This window comes from Pelmatolapia mariae, linkage group LG16_19 (genome assembly GCF_036321145.2).
Source record: "Pelmatolapia mariae isolate MD_Pm_ZW linkage group LG16_19, Pm_UMD_F_2, whole genome shotgun sequence".
Classification (NCBI taxonomy): Eukaryota; Metazoa; Chordata; class Actinopteri; order Cichliformes; family Cichlidae; genus Pelmatolapia; species Pelmatolapia mariae.
In genome coordinates this window covers 3,953,820-3,979,125 of record NC_086241.1, presented here as the reverse complement: position 1 = coordinate 3,979,125, position 25,306 = coordinate 3,953,820, and the positions used below count along the sequence as shown (strand labels likewise).

At 39.1% G+C, this 25,306-nt stretch overlaps 3 protein-coding genes across 5 annotated transcripts; 1 reads left to right on the top strand and 2 right to left on the bottom strand.

The window, feature by feature from the left end:
• The first annotated feature begins 5 nt into the window (after positions 1 to 5).
• parp9 (poly(ADP-ribose) polymerase family member 9) lies at positions 6 to 5,481 on the top strand. Its single transcript, XM_063498396.1, has 8 exons — positions 6 to 187; positions 1,615 to 2,529; positions 2,754 to 2,969; positions 3,121 to 3,336; positions 3,528 to 3,621; positions 3,784 to 4,268; positions 4,406 to 4,562; positions 4,652 to 5,481. The coding sequence occupies exons 2-8, from the start codon at positions 1,630 to 1,632 to the stop codon at positions 4,945 to 4,947; spliced, it is 2,364 nt and encodes a 787-aa protein (XP_063354466.1). The 5' UTR covers positions 6 to 187; positions 1,615 to 1,629; the 3' UTR covers positions 4,948 to 5,481.
• A 2,011-nt stretch (positions 5,482 to 7,492) lies between these two features.
• Positions 7,493 to 13,455, bottom strand: LOC134645108 (fas apoptotic inhibitory molecule 1-like). Of its 3 annotated transcripts, none has more exons than XM_063498399.1 (5): positions 13,302 to 13,455; positions 11,904 to 12,034; positions 11,541 to 11,769; positions 9,773 to 9,822; positions 7,493 to 9,292 (listed from the first exon to the last, which is right to left on the bottom strand). In XM_063498399.1, the coding sequence occupies exons 2-5, from the start codon at positions 12,015 to 12,017 to the stop codon at positions 9,143 to 9,145; spliced, it is 543 nt and encodes a 180-aa protein (XP_063354469.1). In that variant the 5' UTR covers positions 12,018 to 12,034; positions 13,302 to 13,455; the 3' UTR covers positions 7,493 to 9,142. The 3 variants fall into 3 exon arrangements, with proteins under 3 accessions (XP_063354469.1, XP_063354468.1, XP_063354467.1); XM_063498398.1 differs by having other exon boundaries at positions 7,496 to 9,292; positions 11,904 to 12,037; positions 13,302 to 13,453; XM_063498397.1 differs by lacking the exon at positions 13,302 to 13,455 and having other exon boundaries at positions 7,496 to 9,292; positions 11,904 to 12,290.
• A 2,956-nt stretch (positions 13,456 to 16,411) lies between these two features.
• cxcr2 (chemokine (C-X-C motif) receptor 2) lies at positions 16,412 to 19,447 on the bottom strand. The gene is made up of 2 exons (XM_063498965.1): positions 19,329 to 19,447; positions 16,412 to 19,037 (listed from the first exon to the last, which is right to left on the bottom strand). Exons 1-2 carry the CDS (start codon positions 19,401 to 19,403, stop codon positions 17,985 to 17,987), a joined length of 1,128 nt encoding a protein of 375 aa, XP_063355035.1. The 5' UTR covers positions 19,404 to 19,447; the 3' UTR covers positions 16,412 to 17,984.
• Positions 19,448 to 25,306: the final 5,859 nt, after the last annotated feature.

Genomic DNA, 25,306 nt, shown 5'->3' with positions numbered 1-25,306 from the left:
GTTGTAGTGTTGAGATTGGCCTTGAAGGGTTGGCTGAGAACAGGGTGCAGCTACAGAGAAAGCGCTGAAAAGCACCTTTTTACACTTGGCTGCAGCCCACGGAAGCAGTTTGGAGACGTCCGCGCCCTCTTTTCATTCTTTCGCTTTCTCCTTCACCTCGGTACTTTCCAGCTGAAAGTGTGCGACGGTGAGTATCTGGTGTCTGCGCAATTAACGTTCTTTATTTGTTTAAACTAAAATCATGATTTATTTAAATTAATGGATTTTTTGTGTATCATTAATCGATTAGGTTTCGCTAGTCATTTTCATCCAGCAACGTGTTTTGTTGACTCGTGAACTTTTTCGGGGTTTTCGCTGAATAAAAGTCGACATTGACAGACACGCGAAACGTCACACAAACTTTAAGTGTCAGAAAGTTTCCTTATTTATACTGTCGTACATAATAAATTTAGATTTTGTATAACGTTAGACTAGAAAGCAATGATGTTTTTCTTTTCCTAACGCTAGAGACTTGCATGAAACTGAACTGCCTGGGGAAAAACGCGAAACAATAAAATATTTATTTTCTTCTTTTCATGTAAGGGTGCCATTTTAAGAAACTAATCAAAATACTTTTTTATTTTAAAAAAAGCAAGCTTCAAGCGCTATTTAAGCACAATAAACAGTTTATATTGACGTATGCAGGTGTGTAACCTGTTGTTTCTGGTAATTTTTTTTCCTAAGTCAGAGTGTCATTTGTTCGTCTTTGTCTCCCTCTACTGTAGTGAAGGTATAACAGCAATTTATGGAAACCTACGCCCCTTCATTTCAAGTTATTGTTCGTCGCAAAGGAGAATATGTTTGATTTGATGACACTGTAGAAAGTATTAAATAAATATGGGTATTATCATTACTACTAACCCCAAAGTGTGCAGCCTAGAGTGAATGGGTTTTTGGTGGTTGTGTTTCCAGTGAAAATGAAAGTTGCACACAGGCTCCACATATACTGTACAGACAAATTGTATGTACTTTTGTAATATAGTAAAAGTAATGTAATAAAATTACAATAGTATGCTGATTAATGTGTTTTTATTTAAGCAGTAATCAATTTCTTGCCTACTTTCCTATACTTTAATTTATTAATAAAATTTATGGTGTTCTGGTTTGATTAATAACTCCTCTGCAATTACTATTTGATTTGAAGACATTCTCAATAACATCCCTTTTGACTCAACATGAGCCTAACTGATCAGTCAACTTAATGGCCAACTAATGACTCTGTTGACCATTAAGTAATTAGTTATAATCATTCTTGTATTAGAATAAAAATAACTGTGCTTTTCCTTCAAAAACAAGAACATTTCTAAATTACCCTGTCCTGAGTGGTAATATATATGTGCATACACTAAAAATATAGTCTAAACCCGTGATAGACCAACATTGTGCAATAATACTAATGCACTAACTAAATCCACAACAGTATAAACGTCTTAGACATATTTCAGCTTAAATTATTTGTTTGCTAAAGGTGTTGTCAGTTATGCTCACTCCGTGCATATGGTCCTGATTCATTCCAAAATGCTGAGGTATGATTCTTGTCATTCTATGATTCACTGACACAATCTTTTTCTGTAGATCTCTTCAGGAACCATGGCCCATAAATCAGATATTGCTCTTCATGAATCCTCACTCAACATTGTAAAACAAAGTAGATCTGCTCTGAGTCATATCCTTGATAGCAAATTCGGATGTGTGGCCACCTTCGAAGGTGTGGATTTTGAGAGTGATGTGAGCTTTGGACAGCAGAAGAGGCAGACTGTTGCCCCAGAGAAGAGGATTTCTGTCAAGCTGCGTGCAGGTGTTGAAGTATCCGTGTTGAAGGCTGATCTCACCACTTTAAAAGTGGATGCTGTTGTGAATGCAGCCAACTCAAGTCTTCAGCATGGTGGTGGACTTGCATATGCTCTGTGTGAAGCTGGTGGTCCTCAAATCCAAATGGAGAGTGACAATTACACATACAAACATGGTCCCATACCAACAGGAGAAGCAATTGTTACTAATGCTGGGTTGCTGCCTTGCAAGAAGATAATTCATGCTGTTGGTCCATGTCTGCCGATTAAGCCCACTTATTTTGAATTTTCACAAGCCAAACGACAGTTGGAGCAGGCTATCAAGAGCATTCTTGACAGAGTTGACAAAGATCAACTGGACACTGTTGCCATTCCAGCTATAAGCTCTGGGTTGTTCAACTACCCCCTGTCAGAATGTGCTGAAACTATAGTGTCAACTGTGAGAGACTACTATGAATTCTCCTCTTCCCGCTGGCATCTTCCTCGAAAGATACTCTTTGTGAACCACGATGAGCCAACGGTCACAGAAATGATGAACGCCTGCCATAAGATTCTAGCCCCTCACCAGCACTACCAGGTAGTACCCCAAGGGCAGGCACCAGGAACCCACACCAGAGGTGCTACCAAAACATCAGACATTTCCATCCAGATTAGGAATGTCCTTTTGGCACTGAAGAGTGATAACATTGAAGAACAGAAGGTACAAATCTGTATTGTTTCTTCAAAATAATCATTATTATTGATTGCTATTTACTTTTTAGTTGAATGACAAGTTTATGTTACCTTCATGCCAATCATTTCTTGTATATTGAGTTTGAGTTAGCTATTTTTAGGATTTATGAAGATATAAAGTACCTAAAATCCACTGTACAGTTTTGTTCTAACATAATTTTTTATTTCTAAGCATCTTTTATATCCTTTCAGACGGATGTCATTGTAAACACAACATCACTGGAACGAGACCTGAAAGTCGGTCAGGTCTCTAAAGCTTTGTTGAAGAAAGCTGGTCAGAAAATGCAAGATGAAATACAAATTGCTCCTCGGACTAAACATATCATCATCACAAAAGCCTACAACTTGGGGTGTAGAGAGGTGTATCATACCTTTTGCATTAATAATGGACAAGAAGCAGCACACAAGGTACATTATAAGTATGTTGATATGTTATGGATCATTTTGATGGAAATAGAAAGTCTGGTGTATTATAGTAATCATGATGCACTCCAAAGTGTTAAGGAGTCTCATTGGACTCACAAATCTAATTGCATCTTTCTCTCCATTTATTTTACAGTTTCTTTTCAATTCAGTATTGAAATGCTTACAGACAGCAGCTGCAAGTCAACACAAGTCTGTCGCCTTTCCTGCTATTGGCACAGGAAACCTTGGGTTCACTAAAAAAGAAGCTGCATGCATTATGTCCGAGGCAGTGGTTGAGTTTGCCAAAAACTTTGGGGGGAAGATGGACATTTATTTTGTTATATTTCCTTCTGACTATGGCACATTTCAGGTTGTATTTCAAAAATGTTTTCAAGAATTTAGATTCAAATTACCATGTCAGCTACCATATCTGATCTGTAATATTTTAAACATTGATTATTTTTAGGCACAAGTTGCAAGAAAAGCAAAGAGAAATGCTATTAATGTTTTGCAAATTGTCGCATACTAAGAAATATATTTATAATGCCCTTTTCTTTCCAGGCCTTCAAGGAAAAAATTAAGTCTCTCCAGCATAACACACCCCATACCAGCATTACACAAGATGAAGTGAAACACTTCAGCTCCCATAGGCAAGGTCAGAAATGCTATGTATCAGCAAGGCTAATGAATGTGTCCTAAATGAATAGCTTTCTTAGTCAAGATACAAGTATTAAAAAAAGTAGGATATAACAAAGCTTGAGTTTCCATAGAGTCCAGCGGTATGAGTAATGATGTTTCTTTTTGCCTTTTCCACCAGCATATGATAAAAAAGAAGACTTCAGATTCAACAAAGCTCCAATTCCACAGATCAGTTTGAGAAGCTATTCTAAAGAATCACTATGTGAGGCTGAAAAATGGCTCAGTCACTTTCTCTTCAGGCCCCCTCGCCCCATGGTTATCTACAACAACTTCATCCAGCACCTCGGTGAAAGAGAATACCTGCAGCTCTCTCGTTTAACCAGAAAGGGTGTTAAGTTTGAAGAGTTTTTGGCCAAGGGTCACGCCTGCCTAACAGTAGATGGGGATTCGGCTGAGGATGTTGTAGGTGCTGCGTTGCAGGTGGAGGCCATGCTCTGCACTCTCCAGGAGGAATTTGTCAGAGAGGAGGAGGATGAAATGTGCAAGTTGTTAGCTGAAGTGCCTCGTGAAAGAGAAAGAAAGACAAAAACAGTGGACAACTCAAGCTGGGAGTTCAAAGAGAGAATATCTGCTTTTAGAAATCTTGGTCTGTGGATATTAAAGGTAAATTATGTTTCATAAAATGTTCCTCAACTTTTCATGGGTTACTATTAAGCTTAGGGATTTGGTTGTTTATTACTTTCTTATTCTATATAAATAAGCCTTGTGCCTTATTTCAGAATGAAATGTTTTATTTTTAGGTGGATAAAGTGGAAAACTCAACATTGAAGAAGCTGTTTGACCTCAAGAAAAACCAGCTGGGGTGCTCCTCTGAGAAAATGTTTCAGCGCATACCTGCACAGTTCTGTGAGATGGTTAGCCAGATTGGTTTCCATGCAGAGTGTGCACCACCTGAAGGTATGTTAACATTATATATATAAAAGCTACAGATAATATCATAAAAACACACCTAGAAACAAAACATATTTATTCCTGTCTGGGTCTAGACCCAAAATATGGAGAAGGCATCTACTTTGCTGGGACAGTGAAGGAGGCCATGGAAGTTTGGAAGGAGGAAAAGGATAAGTATTTGTACTTTGTGGAGGCTGACGTGCTGAGAGGGGCACCCACCAAGGGTCAGCGAGGTCTCATTCTGCCACCTGCTAAAGGGACAGATCCACAAGTTAGGTATGACAGTGTGAATGGAGGGTCTGACATCTCTGTCATATTTAGCAGTTATCAAGCCATGCCCAAGTACATCATCACCTGTGAGAAAAGACAAGCTCAAGGATATTCAGTATGAGCATATTTACCATTAGAAAAAAAGAAATGTTTGTATCAGTTATAGACTCAATATAATGGATATTAGTAGCAAAATTTGAAGGAATGGCTGGGCTTGTTTTTCTCATAATATATTGCTGAGTAATGGCAGCAGCAAGTTATCAAAATGTATTTTATCATAGCAGTACTGCAAGGAGTAGAACCAATCATATGTTTATAAATCAAGATTGAGCTTAATAATGTGCGTTTTATATCAACAACATTGTAGTTTTTACATTGAAAGGGTTCATTTGTTAAGTGACATCTCATGACTCCATAAATTTAGACATGATTATAACAGCAAATACCACAATAAATATGAAAAGACTTTAATCTAGCTTTGCTTGTCCATAAAATAATGGTGGTGGTGAACTCCGTGATGAATGGGAGAATGAGTCATAATGGACATGAGTAGTTACAGTTTTCCTGATGTTGATGTCAAAATGAAATTAAAAATAAAAATTGTTGTTTGTTTGAGGAATCTGGACTTATTTTATGTTTTGTTTTTATATTTTTGTTGTAACAACATTTAGTGAAATATGGAAAAACAACTATTAAACACAGCAAAGCTTTAAGTGTGTCCAGATTTTTTTTACTCAAAGCTCAATAACAAAACCTGATCAACTACACAAATTTAATAAAATAAAATAAAATTTAAACAACTTAAAAAATGAAATACATGTACAAACATTATTCCTGTATACACAACACATGAAAAACAGAGTGAGAAGGTAATTATAACTATACAATATCACAGTCTACTGAGCATGAAAGATATTGACCTTTGACCCTTGAAACAGTTTGACAGGAAAAACAAATCGTTTGTCCAAAAGCTTTTAGCTGCATTTCAGTTCAGTTTCACAGACATCAGCAGATGAAGTTTGCTAAGTTGGCCAGATTTACTAAATAGGGCAAAACAGCATGTGAGCTCAAAGGTGTGGTTAGCTTTACCAATGATTTACAAAACGTATGCTGTTTCCAAACACACACACAGTCAGCTCATTTTAATATGAAGCACAAAAATAACAATTAGAAACATTTTCATGTTTTATTCTGCATTAAATATTATCACGTAGGGCTGGGCTATATCATACCGTTCACGGTAATACCGGTATAATGTTGGGCAATGATAAGAAAATGAAATATCGCGATAGAATATGGGTAAAACGCGCATGCGCAGTGCCTTTGTTTTCATATGCACATGGCGTAAAAAGCATTTCGGCGACGGAGAATTAGAAGGGCGAATGAAACGGATGAACCAGAATTGGTTTGTAAAAATGCTGCAACTTCAGTGGTGTGGAACTGGTTTAGCTTTCGTCCGTCAGATACACAACAAAGCACTATTTTTGGTAGAGCATGCTAGCGGGCCGTCGTTATTACCGTGTTTTTTGGAAAATACGGCACACTTAAAATCAATTCTTTGATTTCTCTGAAAATCGACAGTGCCCCTTATAATCCCGTGTGCCTTATGTATGAATTCTGGTCGTGTTTACTGACCTCGAAACGGTTTTATGTGCTACACGGCGCTCGAAAATCTGTCAAATGTTTCAGTATGACTATGCTAAGCTACGAAGCCGCACCGCTTGATGGATTGTCAGAGCATTACAGCTTTCGTAGGCAGGAGCCTCGCGGAGTGATACATACTGTGCTTCAACATAATATTACCGTATTGTGTGTGTATAACCTCTTTTTAAGTTTTGTGGATATTCTACATGGTTATGCTGAGGATATGTCGGCCAATTTCCACTGGAAATGCCTTTTGGTTAAACTTAATGCACATAAAAAACAGCTGCTTGTTTAAGTGAAAATACATTGATGGTTGTTTTTTTTTTTGGGGGGGGGGGGGGGGGGGGGGGTTGCACTAATACAGTTGTGGAGTCGTAAAGTATTTTGTCTAGTGTCAGTTATATCATCAGTTAAATTGTTATCGCAAATTTTCAAATGTATATCGTGATAAATATTTTTGGTCATATCGCCCTGCTCTATTATCACGATTAGCAATAAATTGTGTTGCAAATATTAGTAAATCAATTTGTGAGCTTTAAGAATTCTCTGTATATTTTGCACCTAGAAAAATGAACTCATAGTAACATATGCAGCAGGGTCAAAAATCTCAGTTCAAAATCTCCTACATGTCTTGTCACTGCACTCTCTTTCTAAATATCAACAGTACTTTTTTTAATGCCTAAACCCAGTTTGGACTGGTTCAGTGTTTGAGTAAATCTGGGTTCCAATTTCTAACAGTGAGGATGTACTCACACACATCATGGCTGTTGCCTCGTCACCACTCCAACGATCACTCACCCTGCACTCACCCTGTGCTTAACAATCTGGGCTCAGAGTGTGCATCAGTTTGTGTCTACAGTGACGTTCATGATTTTATGCATCTAGTTTCATTTTAAAGTGCTGACACTTCATCCCCTTGTATGCCTTATAGATTTGTGAAGTGCTGAACACAGTCTCCAAAAGGTGAGTCTGTTCATCTGGACGTAGCGTTTTGTGTGTCCCACAAAACGCTACGTCCAGATGAACAGACTCACCTTTTGGAGATTTACTTTCCTGGATGATTGAGAATGCATCAAGATGCTGAACACAGTGATTTTGACACAGGCAGCTGCCATTGAACAACTGTCGGAGTTACATGTAAGTACTTGTGCACGATTAGTGGTCACATAACATGCACATGTTGAGTCCAACTGAACCTGGACTGGGGCAGTTCATTTAACCCTGCCGGGGTGGAGCATGCAGCAGTCTGGTAAAACAAACTGGAAAATGGGAAACAAACATACTTGGGCATGACGCAGCTTTCTTAGTGTGAGTGCAGCCTTAATGAACGTCTCTTACCAAACATTTGTTTCACATACATTGGAGAAATCTTCAATCTTTAATAACCATGATTTTATAAAAATGTTTAGCTCAAGTTCTGCATTATCCATAGACTGCATGTATAAAATGGCCATAGCTTCCACACTGGTAAAATGAAGCCAATGCCTTGCATTCTTTCTAATAGCCAGCAGGGGGCGACTTCTGTACTTGTAGTTAGCAGGAAAAAAAACACTCAATAGATCTCAGTGGAAAAGGAGCCCTCTGTAATTTGAGCTGTGACCTCGGTAAACACTTCATTAATTAATCAGTGGTATCAATCACTACATTTACATCATATCTAATACATGATGTTCAGAAAGACGATAATGGGGGAAATGACAGATCGACCCCGCTTCTGTGACATCTGGTTTAAAAAACCTAAGAGGGTCACAGTGGACAGCTGAAGGGTCCAAAAATGTGGCTTTGACAAATGTGGGTGACATTTGTCCATCTTTTACATACACTTTATGATACTACCGCATGATTTGACAGCACAACACAGTTACAGATTTTTCTAAAGACAACAGAAAGTCTTTAAAGTATGTTTGGACATCAGCGAGTGATCCATTGCAGCTGTGTAAGTGATTTATATCTACCTGAAAAATGAGGACAATGCACCCTGTAAATATTCTGACACATCAACAGCAGGCCGTTGGAAGCTAATCACTTGATATCAATATAATTAACCAATGAAAACACAAAGCATGTAACAGGCCAACACCAGAACAGGAACCAGTCCACTGCTACATTCAAGGAATAAAGTTACCCTGTTGTTGAACCTCCCACTCCACAACATTTGAAAATACAAGAAAGCTAGCACAAAGGTAAGAGAGAATGAGGTTAGGGTTTACTGGGACAGCTCACTAGTAACGTTTGGCTGTGTGATACAGTACTTCTTCAAAAGCAGCTGCTCGTGTTAAAACCCTGGCTGAGAGAGAATAATGTGGCACATCTGGACTCCCATGTTGATTATATTACTGAGATTAATAGTGTTCATGTGAATATAAAGTACCAGTGTACACATCAAATATCCAGTGTGAACATTTGGAGACAGTAAATGCTTGTTTCTGGCATTAGTAGCTGCCCTCGGTCTTTTAAAACTGCTCAAACTTAGCTTCTGTCTTCAGCTATGCTATTTACAGGACAGCTTTCACCAGTATATATATGGCTAACATACCCCGCACACTATAGCCAGCAATGCACTGTTTCTCTCAGTTGGTCCCTGACTTTATCAGCTTTAAATCACCTCACGCCCTCACTCAGCGTCACAGATACAAAAGCGGATCTCTGCTTTCATCCAGGCGCAGTCACGCTCACTCTGTGCATTCAGCGATCTCCGTGCCGTCCACGAGCAGCGTGTGAATGATCCCGTCTCGTCTCTTCCCGCTGCTCACAGCTTTCACGCAGCAGTTGTGGTCTCCGAGTGTGAAGTGCGTCTCCGTGCCGTCGTCCACGAACTCACCCTGCAGGCGCAAATCGCAAAAGCGTCAACTAAGAAAGGAAGCGTCCTGTTCCAAACGAAAATAATGATCCAATATGATATCCCAAAAGAAAACAATGCACCGCACCACACAAGCAACCAATCAATTTCTATTCAAAGGCAATGAGGACATAATACAACAACCAGGAATACACAAACAATCATCAGTAAACAACTTATGATATTACAATTGTATTTACTATAATAAGACAAACATCCCAGATAAAATTACATAGTCGAACACAAAGACAATATCCAAAACAAGTTTTAATACACAAAACAAGTACACACACCCTAATCCTTAATGTGAATGGCCCCCATCAACATAAGCACTCTTTACTTAATCTATGATTTATACCATCTCTCTTGCAGGGTCCCTGGGTCACAGACCCCTAGTTGTCTGTTACTAAGGGAAGTGCTGCTCTAATAAAAACCTGTATTATGTCACTGGTGTTTTACTTACTGCAGTCTCAATCTTCTGTCCGTTACACCACACATCCATGGTGTCTTTCTCTGAAAGCAAAAAGACAGAGATTGTTTAATCAATATTTACCAGATAAGCAATTAAAAAAATGTAAGTAAACTGGCCAACACACAGCTGCTGAGCCAGTGAGAGCAGGTTAGTGACTAGCTTTAACTTTAGGTGTAACGTTGCTAGGTGCTGGAATGAGAAAGTTTATCTGACTGTCTTGTGGTTTCCAGTCCTAGCCTGACTCATATCTATTCTGCGTATTCAATCACTTGTAGGTGGTTTCTGCAAACTAAGAGCCAGATTTATGGTCTGCACCAGCACAGAATTCTCCGCTTGACATTATAAAACCACAGCTGGCATTTGTTAAAGAGCCACAGCATTAACTTTGTGACTGAAAGGCGATGCAACGTCTGATCTGAGCAACGCCCTTGTTTGCCTTCATCTTTATCTGCATTCATCTGCTCTCTGCAGTGAAACACTAAACAGAGCTAATACAGTTACTTTCACTGAAGGCAGGGAAGAGAAAAGACTTCAGACCTGCAGGACCACATGAGTCTATGCACTGACTGAGTTATAAAGACAAGAAAAATGGAAAATGCCTCCAATGGCAGAACACTGGCTACTACATACTGAGTAAATGAGTAATTACACACAATTACAGCCTATTAGAGTTCATTTCACAGAGATATTATCTTTATGCTAATCTAATATACTGTTCATGCTGTATATTATTCCAAAGAGTTGCTGAGCTCTGTTTGGCTACTATAAATCAAGTCTTTGTTTGTTTCTGTTTCTCAACAAGAACCAAATTCAGGCTGCTCAGTTACAGCAAAAATCACAACCACAGTTATCTTGATCAACATCAGTGTAATGGATATTTAACATGATAACCTGGCTTTTAATAAAAGTTGTATTTACTGTTTCTGGCCCGAATCCTTTGAACAAAGTGTTTATGGATTAATTTACATTTTCCTGTCTGTCTCAGTCTACATGCCAAAGCATTCTTAGGCATGATACTTAACCCCAAGTTGCTCTTCGATGTGCTCATCAGAGTGTGACTGTTAGATGGAAAGCACTTAGGCGTAGAAGTGCTTGTATGAATGTGTGTGAATGGTTGAACAAGACATGCTGGATAAAACACAGTACAAAATGTACTATATACAGTGAAAGACAAACCACAGAGATTGTTTTTAATATAAAGTTTAGTTAAATATTTCCATTCTTTCCCAGCTGGGATATCTCTGTTACAAATGCAGACAATGCACAGTGGTTATTTGCGACATGTGCTTTCAAGGCAGTTTGCCACTTGATCCACTGTAAGCAGTACAATTATATGAAGGATTAACTCGCCCAGATCACAGACACGGCTGTATATGGTCCAAGCTTAGAGTAGTTAAGGAGCTTAGGCTCAGCTACTGTATAATATTAGAGGGTGGCTGTGAAGAGGCATAAATCACACTGTGCTAAATATCAGATCTATATCTATCCTGACTGACTATGTCGATGAATTAAAGCTTTATGTATCTTGGATATATATTTGTATTTTATAACCTATTTAAGCTATAAAATAAGTTGCATCTTTTCTCCTATGAGGTCATGTTTTGGGTTGTTGGGAGTTTGTTTTTTTTTTTGCATAATTTTGCAGAGTCTTGAATATAGAGCTTTTCTGTATGAATAAAAAAATCATAATTATAAGCTGTCACAGTAAAAGAAGTAAAAGGACAAGAGCTGAATGATACAAACACTGAGAGGAGCTCACCCAGGACCACTCTGCAGTCAATGCCATCTAAGTTGAGCAACCAGGTGCTGGTGACCTTTGACCTGTTCTCCATGTACTTCTTCAGGCTCTTCCCGTTGATCTCCAGGGTGTACTCATAGGCAAAGCCACTGACTGCATCTATATTGATGGTGGCTTTGGTGTCTGAACTGCCCACGCTGAAAGTTTCCTTCCCCACCAGTTTGAACATCCAGTCCCGTCTCAGGACCTCCTGGAGCATAAATCAGACAATCACAGGAGCTGATGAAGCTGACCTCAGAAACACCGACTCAAATAAATAAATAAATAAGATTAGTCCAGTAAAACACCTCCAGTGTTTCCCCGGCTAACAGTATGACTGCACACCTTTCCATCCACGTAGATGACCCTCTTTCCGGTGGTGGTCCCGTGTTCAAACTCGATTCTGTGGACTCCATCACTCAGCGCCACCTCCCACACTCCAGCGAGATCATTAGACATCGTGAGTCCTTCAGAACCTGCTGGAGAACCAAACTACAGCGTGAACCGAAACCGAGGGCAGCTAACACCCTGTGCTAACCTCAGCTGCTATTAAAGAAATGAAAGCTAACAATGCTCGTATCTCTGCGGCTCTTCGCCCGCCGGCATGAATCCCCCCCGGCTACTTCATTACAGCAACTACAGCTACGACGTTAGAGTATTAACAGCGAGTTATAACTGTGACAGAAACACGGCTAAAGAGCGCAGCTAAAATGTTACGCTTTGTGGCATCTAAACTTCCGGTTTCGGGGGTGTTCTTTCAAAGTAAAAGTGGAAAAACAGGCGTCAAACCTCAAAGAGAATCAGAATCAGAATACTTTATTAAACCTTGAGGAAATTGTGTGGTTATAGTTACTCGAAGAAGGAAGAACAGTAACTGTCTAAACTAAATTAAATAATTTAATATATTATAAAGTTATAAAATAGTATAGCTCCCAGTATCCCAGTATATAACACAAATTAAATATATATGCTTGAAATTGTACTGCAAACTGTGTTGTTCACACTGCACAGGTTGTGCAGATATTAAGGATGTGCAACTATTACAGTGTGTACTGAGGATTAGATCGAGGAGCCCACCTGCAGGCCTTTTCAGAGTGTGATAATTACAGAGAAGCTATTAATAAGTCATTAATTACGCTCTTCTTATAATAATTATTATTGTGACTAGCATTATAAAATGAAAAAAAAATGAAATTCCTAGAAAATAACACTATAACTCTATCTAGACACGTTATATAACTTATTATATTAAGGTTAGTTCTCGTAAGAGACTTTTTCTACCTCAGGCTCGTCATCAACTATTCTCTAAAAGGAGTGCTTATTAAATAAGAAACACAATTCAACAAATAATGTACACTTTTGTGCTTTTTTAATTTACAGCTTGACGCAATTTCTGATTTCACAGTAATATGAGAAAAATATTGGCGTGTAAATTTTATCATATGGGTCATAAAATTGTTGGATTTTTCTCTGTATCTATTATTATAGGATATACTGTACAATATAAAGCGCCTTGGGGCGACTGTTGTTGTGATTTGGCGCTATATAAATAAAATTGAATTGAATTGAACGTAGTTTTATTTTGAAAATAAAGCGGAAGTCTTACTCCAATCGTAACGCACTCTGCTGCAGGCTTGATCACAATTTGTGGGTCTGACCGCTAACGTTATCTTCTGCGCTGTGAAAGCATGACCTCAAACGCTATCTGGTGGAATACGATCCACCATTACAGCTCCATGTTACCTGCCCGGTCCTGAGATGCTCCCTGCAGCTCCGCGGCGCTTAAAAATGGCCCAGCAGCCACTTTAACGCAGTTTTTCCACAGCTACTGCGGACAACCAACAGATGAGCTGCGGCTATGCTGTTACTATGGTAACATGGAGTCGGCCTACGCGCAGGCTTCTCCCCGCCCACTCCGGAAATAGCAGCACAGGTACCAGATGTGTTTAGATCGTAGGATCGGAGCAAAAGTTAACGATATATTATATATCGTTCAAGACTTTATTTCCACGTAAACAGACCTGGACATAAAGTCTGTCATGCAAAAATAGAGTTTGTACAATTATAGCAAACATAAAATTCAAGAGTCCGATCTTTTCTTTTCTTTTCTTTAAGTATCTTGAGCAGTAGTTCTCCAGGGTTCTTCTGAAGGACATTCAGAGCTCTTTCTTTGTTTCTGCCTTTTGTTCTGTTCTCTGTAAGGATGATCCTTTTCTGCTTCAATAACGTAGAGGCCCAGGCTCTGGTTAAGCCCATCCATGAAAACACTACTGAATTGGCAGTGTGTTTTCCTTATTTCTTAAGATCATCGGTTTCAGTTACTGCACATAACTGAGACACATTGCACACCATGCTGAGGTATGACAACGATTCAGCTAATAGCTCTTTAGGACTTTATTGGTGAAAAAATGCTGTTTTATGTCTGTTGAACTGTGATATCTTTGGCATTTTTTATAGATTCAGATAACGAAATGGGCAAAATATTTATTTTTCTGACAACCTGCTAGTAACAATGTACCTAAATGTTATTTAAAATCTCCAATCTCCAGCAAAGAACTTTGAAAGACCAACATCAACTACTGAGCACTGTAAAAAAATGATAAGAAAGTCTGGCTTCTTGGGAATAAAATATAAAGAAACAACTGGTGGCTCAAGATTTTTGCGCAATACTTGGCATAACACATGAAAAGAAGGTTGGATTTTATAGTCGGACAAAAGTTCTGTTGTTTTTTGTTTTGTTTTTTTTGATGCAAATGATTAATCACCAGATAAAATTATTCTTTTTATTTATTTATTTATTTATTTATTTATTTTATTTATTAAAAACACTGCATTGCAACAAATCTCACAGTGAACACATACCTCCATCTTCCTTTTAGCTTCTTTTTCTTGTACATCTCATTATTTTGTTTGTTTTGTATTCCTGACATTACTTGCAATTTTCAAGTTTTCTTTTTAGTTAAAATATAGATATATAATTATATATATATATCACATCAAAAAATAGCACATCAACGTGTCCTGGAAACAGGGCCACCCGTGAAGGACAGCTCACATATCAATACACTAGAAATAGCCCAGTAGTTAATAGTTAATAGTTAATATTTTAGCACAACATTCTAGGGGTCTGGTACTCCTCCCCTCAGACATTTTAACACTTAAACAGCTAATTTCCTGCATGCTGATGAGCTTTTGTGTGTTGATTTGAGCAGCAAATGTTTTTATTTATAGTATTAACATAGTGGAATAAAATGCAATGATGTTTTGTTTGTATTTTGTTTTGCTTTCAAACAAGTTGTGTGGGATTCAGAGTGTAAGGGGTTCATTTTACGATGCGTCAGTGTGTTTTCTGTGATTAGCGTACACCTGTGTTTTGAAGTGACTGTTTTCATGGTGTTTTTGACTATGTTGCAGAGGCTGACTAAAAACAAAATGTCACGCAATATCGATTTAAAATTATTACGCAGATAAGCAAAAATAAATTCCTCTAAATATGGAAACGATGCCTCACCACTGGCGTGAAAAATGTCCTAATATGGGACATCCTCCTTCTCCTTTTTCATTCTGCTTCTCTGTGACTAAGGTCACAACTGTGCAGCCTGTGTGTGTGCGTGGGTGTGTTCTTGTGGTAATTCCTTTTACCACAAAGTATATTCAGCTCCAGCTCCAGAAATATGCTTTTTGTGCAGTCTTGCCTCTGTGCATCACCACAGGGTGTTTTAAGTCTAACAAAAAAATCAAGATATGATTGAAGTTCATTTAATAGTTTTACTAAAATGATTGTATTAAGTATTGTGCAATTTTTACCCCCCACAGACACACACAAACACACACACACGTCATCTTTAGAGGCTCAAACAACTGTATTTTTTTAATCCTTGGATTAAAATCCTTTGCTAACAATGAGTGCCTGGAGTCTAGAACATGCACGTCACCAAATGCTGTGTTTATTGTCTTGAGATTAAAATATGCAACTTCCTCCCATTCAGCCTTTTACTGCAGCCACTTTAAGTTCCTGCTTATCTGTGTTAACCTCTAGTGTCATGATGATCCACACATTTGTTATTAGGAAATGCTTTTTCTGTGTAAGTTCAGGGGTATATGCATCTGTTCTATTAACTAAAGGAAGCGTTGATTACATCTAAGAGCTCTGAAAGTGAGGAAGCACCTGTAAAAGCTGGTTGAACTCTTGAACCTTGAAGCTTTGTTCATTTTTATCAGTTTTGTTTCTTAACCTTCATGTGCAAGTCTTCTGTCAAAATATTGCCAGTATTTTAATTCCAGCAGAATATTTGATGCACTGCTGCCCTTACATGCATTTTAGTTACTTTTAGTTAATTATTAGGCTGTTCAGGGGTTAAAGTTGGCAGTGCTGTATGCTGTTGATTATCTCAAAATACAGCTCCATCTCCTAGAAGAAAAGCCTAGAAGAACAGCTGGTGGGCCCGCTGCACATGTTTTTGGAAAAGGTGCTTTGAAACCATCACATGTGTGTTTACATGTGATTGATTCTGTTACGAAACTCCAATAGAGTAGAGACTGTAGTGGGGGCGTATATATATCTGAGATATACCTGAGATTATATCTGAGATCTGCGATAAAGTTTCATTTTGAAATCTGTCTCTTCGAGGAAGATCTCTATCTTTAGGAATTTCAAAAAGATTTTCTGCCACAGTGCTGTACTTTCCTTTGTAATATTCTCAAATGTCAAACGTCGATTTAGTCACCTTATTAGGTTATGCAAAAGATGATTGTTCGGGTAAAAATACCTCTTAGAGAGCTTGTTCATTCATCAAGACGCAGAACCGGAAACAGGGAAATGGCCAGACTACCACAAAGTGTGAGACGACGTTTATTCGAGTTTAGCTGCAGACGGAATTTGACAAATATGCTTGAATAGAAACAAATCTGGATATACCACATTTTCCTAAACACATGTTTAGTAGTAATACAAGAATAAGCTTGCATAATGGAGACATTTAATTTTGAAGCACAGTGCGGTGCACGTATATCATGCAGTTTTAATTTTGAAGCAACACTTTGCAGACTCATTCACACATCACTGCACACCTTCAGGTAAAAAACAGAGTCAAAGAAATACACATTGGTTTGATCATGCAAGAAACAGCTTCTTGGACACAACAGTATCTTAGCACTGATTACAACACAAACTATCAGTTTCTACAGAGTTTCTGTTACCTAAATGAAACCTTTTCATCAGAGAAACAAACACAGCTTGTTTTTTAAACAGAAGGCAGATTTCACCACTGCTTCTTCCTGTGTGAAAGATAATATCAGACTGAGACTTTTTTCTCCACTACTGCGTAGAATAAGGTAAAAAATATTTACTGGACAGCCTCAGAATAATGTGCATAATATCACATAAAAACTGGATTTTTAAATGTTTTTTATTCTTAATGAACAAACACACTAAAGCTTCATTAGAAAATATACAGCAACAATATTTTTGTGAATGCTCACAGCACAAAACCTGTCAAACTAACATTTCTATGCCACTTTTATAGTTTTATTAAGCACTTAAAGTGATTTACAGCACAAGTTAACATGCATATCTGTGGGAGAAAGCCAGTGTGTCTAGAGGAAACCCTGGCAGACAAGGCAAGCTCCACACAGGAAGGCCCTGACTTTCTTTCTCAGAACTCTCTTGCTATATGACAGTGCTAACCATGTTATCTGATTCTCTTTTTAACTTGAACACCTGCATTCTTTTTCTCTGAATGTTTCACTGCTTAGATTCAGTAATCAATATTCATGCTGAAATAATACTTCAAAAGTTACACCATACATTACACCATGAGAGATCCAGGTGAGGCACTGAACTGACTATTTTATTTCAAATCTGGTAGCAACATTGCTACTAATGAACCAAGATCATTTTGGGTATTGTTTGGAAATTCTAGTAATAGAATGGAATGAGTTACACTGAGAAATACTGACCAGTAATTTAGAAAACAAAATCCTCCTGTTAACCAAAGGAAACAGCTGAACTGGCTGTGTGAAATGCTAACATCCAGAAACACCTGCATATTACTATTTTTACCACCAGATTCCGTTCTACACAGATGTTTTCTCCTGTTTTCTATTTTATCTTAAGCCAAGCGATGCTGCTTTCTGCTACCTTTTCAATCACAGCAAAAAAAAGAAAAAGACAATCTGCTCCCCCGATATCTGTTCCTGGAAATTCACACGACGAGCAAAAGCAGTTATGGAGTAAAAAATGTGACACATCTACTTATAACTTTCTCTGAATTTGCTATTTAGGGGTGATGGTGTATATGTGGTTTGCATCAATGTACTTTCTGGATCTTTAGTACATTGTACTCTGAGGACATTTGACCAGTTGAAGATGCATTTTAAAAAATGACCACCACCTGAGCCTGTAAATAATCATCCATCAGGGCTTTTTTACATTGTGACTGAGGTGTTTCTGGATCTTAAGCTGCCTACACTGCCAGCAGAGCCCTTCCTGTAAGCCATCTGGAGCCTCTTGCTGATGAGGCCGTGTCTGTTAAGAACTGAGAGCAGCTGGTTACGGAATTTCTGCCCAACAAAGGCGTACAGCACCGGATTCACTGCACAGTGCGTGAAGGCCAGAATTTCGGTGACATTCAGCATGGCAATCACTGTGTAATGAGTTTCACATGTAGTCAGTTCCAGAGATCCTCCCTGTATGAGTGTGTCAATCAGTACAGTGACATTATAAGGCAGCCAGCACAGAATGAATGCCAGCACAACGGCCAAGATGACGCGCATAGCTTTGTGCTTTTGTTGGTTGCGTGTGTGAAACAGAGTCACCACAGTCCAGCCATAGCAGACAGCCATGACCACCAGAGGCAGGAAGAAGCCCAGTGTATGCCGCAGAACACGTAGAGTCACTCGCCAGCGATCGGTGCTTTCACCAGTAATGTTTTCATGGCAAATGAACACTCCAAATTCAGTATACATGCTCTCCCTCTTAATCACCACAGGTAAGGACAACATTACAGCCACCAGCCACACAATACTGCAAATAACTTTGACCAGCAGGTGATGGGAGGACAGGACGCGCGTAGCTCTGACAATGGCAAAGTATCTGTCCACACTGATGCATGCCAGCAGGAATACGCCACTGTATGCAGATGCCTCCTGAAAGCCTGAGAGGAGTTTGCACAGGAAGGTTCCAAAGATCCAGCCAGCATTACATTTCACAGCCCAGAACGGCAGGGTAAGACAGAAGAGCAGGTCTGCGATCGCCAGGTGCATCAGGTAGATGTCAGTGCTGGTTTTACTTTTCTTCATATTGAAAACGACAAAGACAACAACACTGTTACCTACGATGGCGAAAACAAACACAATAATGAAGACGACGGTCATCCCCATGTTGTTAAATCCAGGCAATGTTTCTTTGCAGGGAGAGTTGTTTTCGTATTCATAGTCACCACTGTAATTTAAACTGAGATTCCCCAAATTGGTGAAGCTCTGCAGGGGGGCAAAACATAACAATGTGTAAATACTAGGATACAGGTAGAAGTAGTACAGTGCCAAGTAGATTGTGCAATATTACCCCAACTATTTTAGTGGGTAGTACTAAGATGAAGACAAGTAAACAGTAAAGCAGCAATTTGCAGTCATCATTGTGTCCTAATATTTAGAAAGAAATTTTGCAAGAACCCAAAAATCATTTCTTAGTCTAACACACATCCATAGTCCCCTTTTCTTTTGCTCACATTCACAACAAGTGCACCAATGTCAAAGATATCCACTGATTACCTCTGTTCCTTTCACAGCTTGATTGGTGAGACCAAAACACTTCAAAACAAAAAGTATGAAAAGTTGTTGCTCCATCGTTCCTTTGTGATGTGCACCAGTTGAACACCTTGTCAGGAGTGTTGTTTTTGCTCAGAGATGTGGTTAAAGTCCTTGTGAAATGGTTGTGCAGAGCTGTGTTGCTGGTTCTTTATTAGCAAATTGTTCAGCTCAAGGGAAGTGGGCAAACCCACACACACTATCTGCCTGTGGCGATCTACATGAATAAGATGACAACAGGTTGTCTTCTAAACCATTTTTGACAGATCTCTCAGGTAAATGTCAGACAGGAAACATTATACCAGGCACTTTATGTAAAAGTCACTTAGTCTAATTTGATCCTTTGGCAGAAAATGTAGATAATTTAAACTTTAAACTGGGTTTTTTTTTTCTTATTAATTTTTTTTTTTTTTTTTTTTTTGCACGTGCAAAATACATTGTCTACATTACTACAGTCACCAGAGCCCCATCAGATAAGGAGCTCAGTTTCCATTTTAGTGCTATCTTTCACTCCATGTTGCATTTAACCATCAAAGTTCAAAACTGTTAATTTGGGGGTTTTTCCCACAAAATGGAAACTTATCATTGCCTCTGTTTTATTGTGTAACGTGTTTTTATCAGAGAAAATGCCCTTGTTTGGAATTCCTTGTTAGAAGTTTCAAACAAGGGCAAAAAAACTCTAAACTTAGTATTTCCTGTTTGATGCTTAGTTACCGTGTGCATGTCTGCGTCCTTGGTAATCGTCTTATTTTGCTATGCACTTCTTTCACCTTTAATTCACTAGAAATTAAGTTTTCTTCTTTCTTCTTTTTCCACACATTGGTACATGAGTATACATGTAATACTGTGAATATGCAAAAAAATATGTAAACGTAAAACTTCTGCAATATTGCTTTATACTGATTTGCCAATTTACTAAGAATTCAGGGGGATGTCAAAAGACACACAAGTTTTGCATTTGCGTGGTTGAATTTATTGAATTTTCACGTAATATGCAATCCACCCCCAGAAATAAAACCTCTAACCCAAGACTTCCTGTCTTAGCTTTCGGTGTCCAATATGGGCAGCAAAAAACAAGTTGAGCGCCTGATATAGTCTAATGAGAGTCTGTGAAGTCTTCAAATGTTGGTTTTACATCCAGAAACTCCTCTATAGATTCTGGAGCTTTGTTCATCATCATGGTCATGATCATCTAAAACTTAACATTTGGAGTGTGTTTGGAGTATGTTTTTGATAAGTTGTCATTATACAGTATTTTTGAACTGGTGTGCTTTTTAAAATTTTGACATTTTCATCAGTAGGGGGCAGCACTTATCTGTGTTCAGAGAATAGATCATGTGCTTTCAAACTCTTAGGATAGATACTTTATTTATCCCCAAGTGGAAATTCAAACATCCGGCTGCTCCATCCAGGCACAAACATCTCTCCAGTCATAACCATAAATAAATAAACTAATAAAATAATGTTTAAAAGGACTTGAGTCTGACATTGTCCATTATAGATTTCAGTTTGTTCAGTGGCTTTTTTCACCAACTTGCCCAGTTGCTTTGTGTTTTTGACCATTAAGCTGGACCCCCAACACACAGCAGCATTAAAACAGAGCACTGGCCACCACAGTATGATCAAATGCATATTCAGTATCTCATCACACACCAAAGAACCTCAGCACCTGCAAGAAGACGAGGTGTCACTGCCCCTTCTTGTAAAGAGAATCAGTACTCTTGGGCCCAGTCAAGCTTGTCTTTCAATAGGACCTTCAGATATTTATAAGAGTACACCACCTCAGTGTCCTGCCCATGTATGGAGATTGATGATTGGAATGGCCTAGATCTTCTAAAAGCCATCACTATCTCCTTGGTTTTAGCTGTATTGAGGTGGGGGCAGCTCCTACTGCACCAGTCCCTGAAGGTTTCTACAAAGTTCCCTGTTTTCCTGCCCCTGTCGACTCCTGACATGCAGCATCATGCAGTTGCATTTTGAGTTGTACAGTATTTAAAATCTGCAGTATAGGAATAGCAACAGGGCTTCGGAACAGGGATAGTACTTTTTCTTATGTATATAGTCTATGCCTATTCATGCATCGTATAGTTACATTCTCAAAATTGTAGAATGAATAAAACATTAATACCTGCACCTTCACACTCGAGATATCTGAGAAGGGGGCTTCTTCACCAAAGAACACAAAGGAAGAGACAACAATCCTGGCATTTTAATAAAATGTGATTCTGTTCCTTTTTTGACCTTTGAATGGAACATCAATCTGATCCACAGATACATGACTAATGAGAGACCTCTAGCCACTCAGGATTATCACTGTTAAACAATGCTTTTGTGGTTCTTACACAAAGTGACCACATGAAAGGAAAGTCGAATGAGAGTTTGAATAATAGCACTGTTATCTAGGAGGCCCATCCCACCACAGATGTTCCTCGAGTGTTCTGACATCACCACCATAGAGCTCATTCATTTGTGAATCCCCGTGACCCTTGACCACCCTTCTACCTACTCAGCACATACTAAATGTAAACACTTCCCATAATAACCCTGCCGTGTCCATTTAAAGACTGTTGTCTTTCTCCACCTGTAGGACCACATGCTGGTCCAATCAGCAGATTCTAGCCTGAAACAGTGACCACAAAACCCAGCAGATGCCCAGAGAAGATAGTTAAACAATCTTGCATTTACAGTGGTTAAAACTGTAAAACCTTTCAGTACATCCTTTGGCAATAGGGATATATTTTTCTGCCGTGCTCTATAGAACTTCATCTGCAAGAGCTTGACATGACAACGTAGAAAACAAGGCCTCTCTTAGTTACATCAAACACTTCCAGGCATATAAACACAGACTGAATACAGAGAGGAGGTACAACACCTGGTGGACTGGTGTCAGAATAACAACCTGTCTCTAAATGTTCAGAAGACTAAAGAGATGGCTGTTAACTTCAGGAAGAGCTTAATGGCCCACACTCCACTGCACATCAACAGTCTGCTGTTGAGATGGTCCACAGTGTGAAGTTCCTGGGTGTGCACATATCAGATGACTCCTCCTGAAATCTGAACACCACCACCATCACAAAGAAAGCCCAACAACGTCTTCCCTTTCTTAGGAATCTGAAGAAGGCCTCATATCATTTTACCATGGAACCACTGAGAACATCCTCTTCTGCCACATCACTATCTGGTACGGGAAATGCATTTTTGCTGAAATGAAGTTTCTGCAGCAGATAGTGAGGACAGCAGAGAGGATCATTGGAGGCCCTCTCCCATCCATCTCCCAACTCTACAACAGACACATCATCCGACGTCTGAACAGCTTAGTGAAGGACACTTTCCACCCCTCACATGCACTGTTCTCCCTCTTTCCATCTGGCAGACGGTTTGCAGCATCAGAACCGTAATGGCCAGACACTGCAAGAGCTTCTTCCCCCGAGCAGTCAGAGCTCTCAACTAACTTCCTGATATACACAAAGACTTTTACAAACACCTTACAATACTCACCAAATGACTGAAAAACAACAAAAACGTCCACAAACCCACTACAGCCTGGACCTGGGAACAATATGCTTATTTGCACACTCAGTCACATAGTTACAGAACACACATATAAAATATACTAGATTTGCACATTTTCCATCTTGCACATGTCTTGTCTACAATATCCTGACTTGAACCTAGTATTCAATACCTACTGCACAATCCACTTCGTATTGTCTCTGTCGTGTCTTTTTTTTTTATTGTATAGTTAGTAGTGTATAGTTATTATTGTAGTATTGTATAGTTAGTAATTGTACCTTTTTATCTCCTAATTTTACCCAAATTTAGCAAGTTATTATTTATTTTTAATTCCTAGATTTAGATCTCTTTGAGATATATTTTTTTATATTCTTACAAATGCACCATGGGGGGCATTTCGCTACGCTGTATACTGTGTATATTGTTGTATTGTGAATAAAGTTCTTGAATATTATATGAATTATATAAATATAGGAATTATGTGAGGGTCTATATGTAATATATATTACATATATATAATAATGATGGATTGGATTTATATAGCGCTTTACAATACCACTATTCATTCACTCTCACATTCACACACTGGTGGAGGCAAGCTACAGTTGTAGGAACAGCTGCCCTGGGGCAGACTGACAGAAGCGAGGCTGCCATATCGCGCCATCGGCCCCTCTGGCCAACACCAGTAGGCGGTAGGGTAAAGTGTCTTGCCCAAGGACACAACAACCAGGACAGAGAGCCCGGGGATTGAACCGGCCACCTTCCGGTTACAGATGCGCTTCCCAACCCCCTGAGCCACGGTCGCCCCATATATAAAATGCGACTAGAGTTTAAGTTTTGTAAAGACACTACACCTCTCATCAAGATGCTTCTTCAGTTCTAAAACCAGAAGCTGGAGAATCACAGGTATTTAAACCCTAATGGGTGTTGACCTACTCTTAATCATGCGCCTTGTCACATAAGCCAATGCTTGGGGGAAAGTTTGGTTCATTATCGCCACAGATTTTGGGTGAAACCACTGTGAGATCTTGCCTCATCCTATCAGGTCACCTGACGTAAGGTGTGAATGGCAGACAAATATACAATGGTATTCCACTAATCCACTAACACTAATATAACCACTAACACTAATACTCCACCTCCAATGCACCAGTTGCTACTACAATTAAAACCCTGCATGACTATAATCTACAACACAAGAACTCACAAACTTGGCGCAAATACAAACATAGACAGAGACGAGGAGAACATCACAGGGAGATGGACTATGTAGCAAGTTATTTTTCTTAAGAGCCAGGGTTTTGTGTGTTATCAGGTTAAACAAAACTTGAAACCTCAGTCAGATAAAGGCTTTGACTGTGGCTGTTGTGACTTTCTGAATGAGGCACTCACAGAAAGGGAGGGTTTCTACACATTATTTGACTCTTCTTCCACACATAAGCTAAGTCAGTCACAACTGCAGTCGTTTCATCTTTGCTTTTTGCAGATGATGTTGTTCTGTTGGCTTCATCAGGTGGAAATTTCCAGCTTGCACCTCCAAAACCAAGACTATGGTTCTTAGCCAGAAAAGGGTAAATGGCCCACCTTGGGGTCTTGTTCTAAAGCTGGGACGAGTGCAGCATGAGACTGACAGACAGATTGGTGCAGACTGACTGACTGGGCAACTGGAATGTACTGATCTGTTGTGGGAGAGAGAGAGCTGAGCATAAAAATGGACTGTCAATTTAACCACCTGTGAGATTATGAATTTAGACTGATATGAGCTCTGAGTAGTGACTGAAAGAATCTGAAGGTTGGCTCTACTCTCCCTTAGAGTGAGGTCATTTGAAAGGGACTCAGAGTAGAGCCGCTGCTTCTGCACATCAAAAGGAGCCCGTTGACCTGGTTTGGGTATTTGTTCCTGTACTATATTTGCACATTTGCACATATCCTTCTCGCACATGTCTTGTCTATAATAGCCTGACCATAACTTTTGACTTCGATGCCTCCTGGATGCCTCCTAGATGAGGTTTTTAAGGAATGTCTTATCGGATGGAGGCAAGCCCAGGACTCGCAGGAGAGATTATATCTCTCAGCTGGTTTGGGAATGACGTGGATGGGCTGGAAGAGGTGGCTGGGATGAAGGAAATCTGGGCGTCTCTGCTCAGACACTGCCCCTATGAGCTGATCCAAGATAAGCAGTAAAACATGTTGGAGGCTGCCAACAGGAAAACACACCTCAAATACAAACAAATAAGTATGTTTGCATGTGTTTATTCCTTTACCGTTACATTTCTTACAAGTTACTAACTCTGTTTCTAGATGTGTTTGAAAAGGGGTCATTTCTCACCATAATTGGATTTAAAGATACTGAAGACCAGATTGATGTTATTTGCTTACCATACGTTATCCCTGATAGCTGTGACATTAGGGAGCTGTCACTAAACACC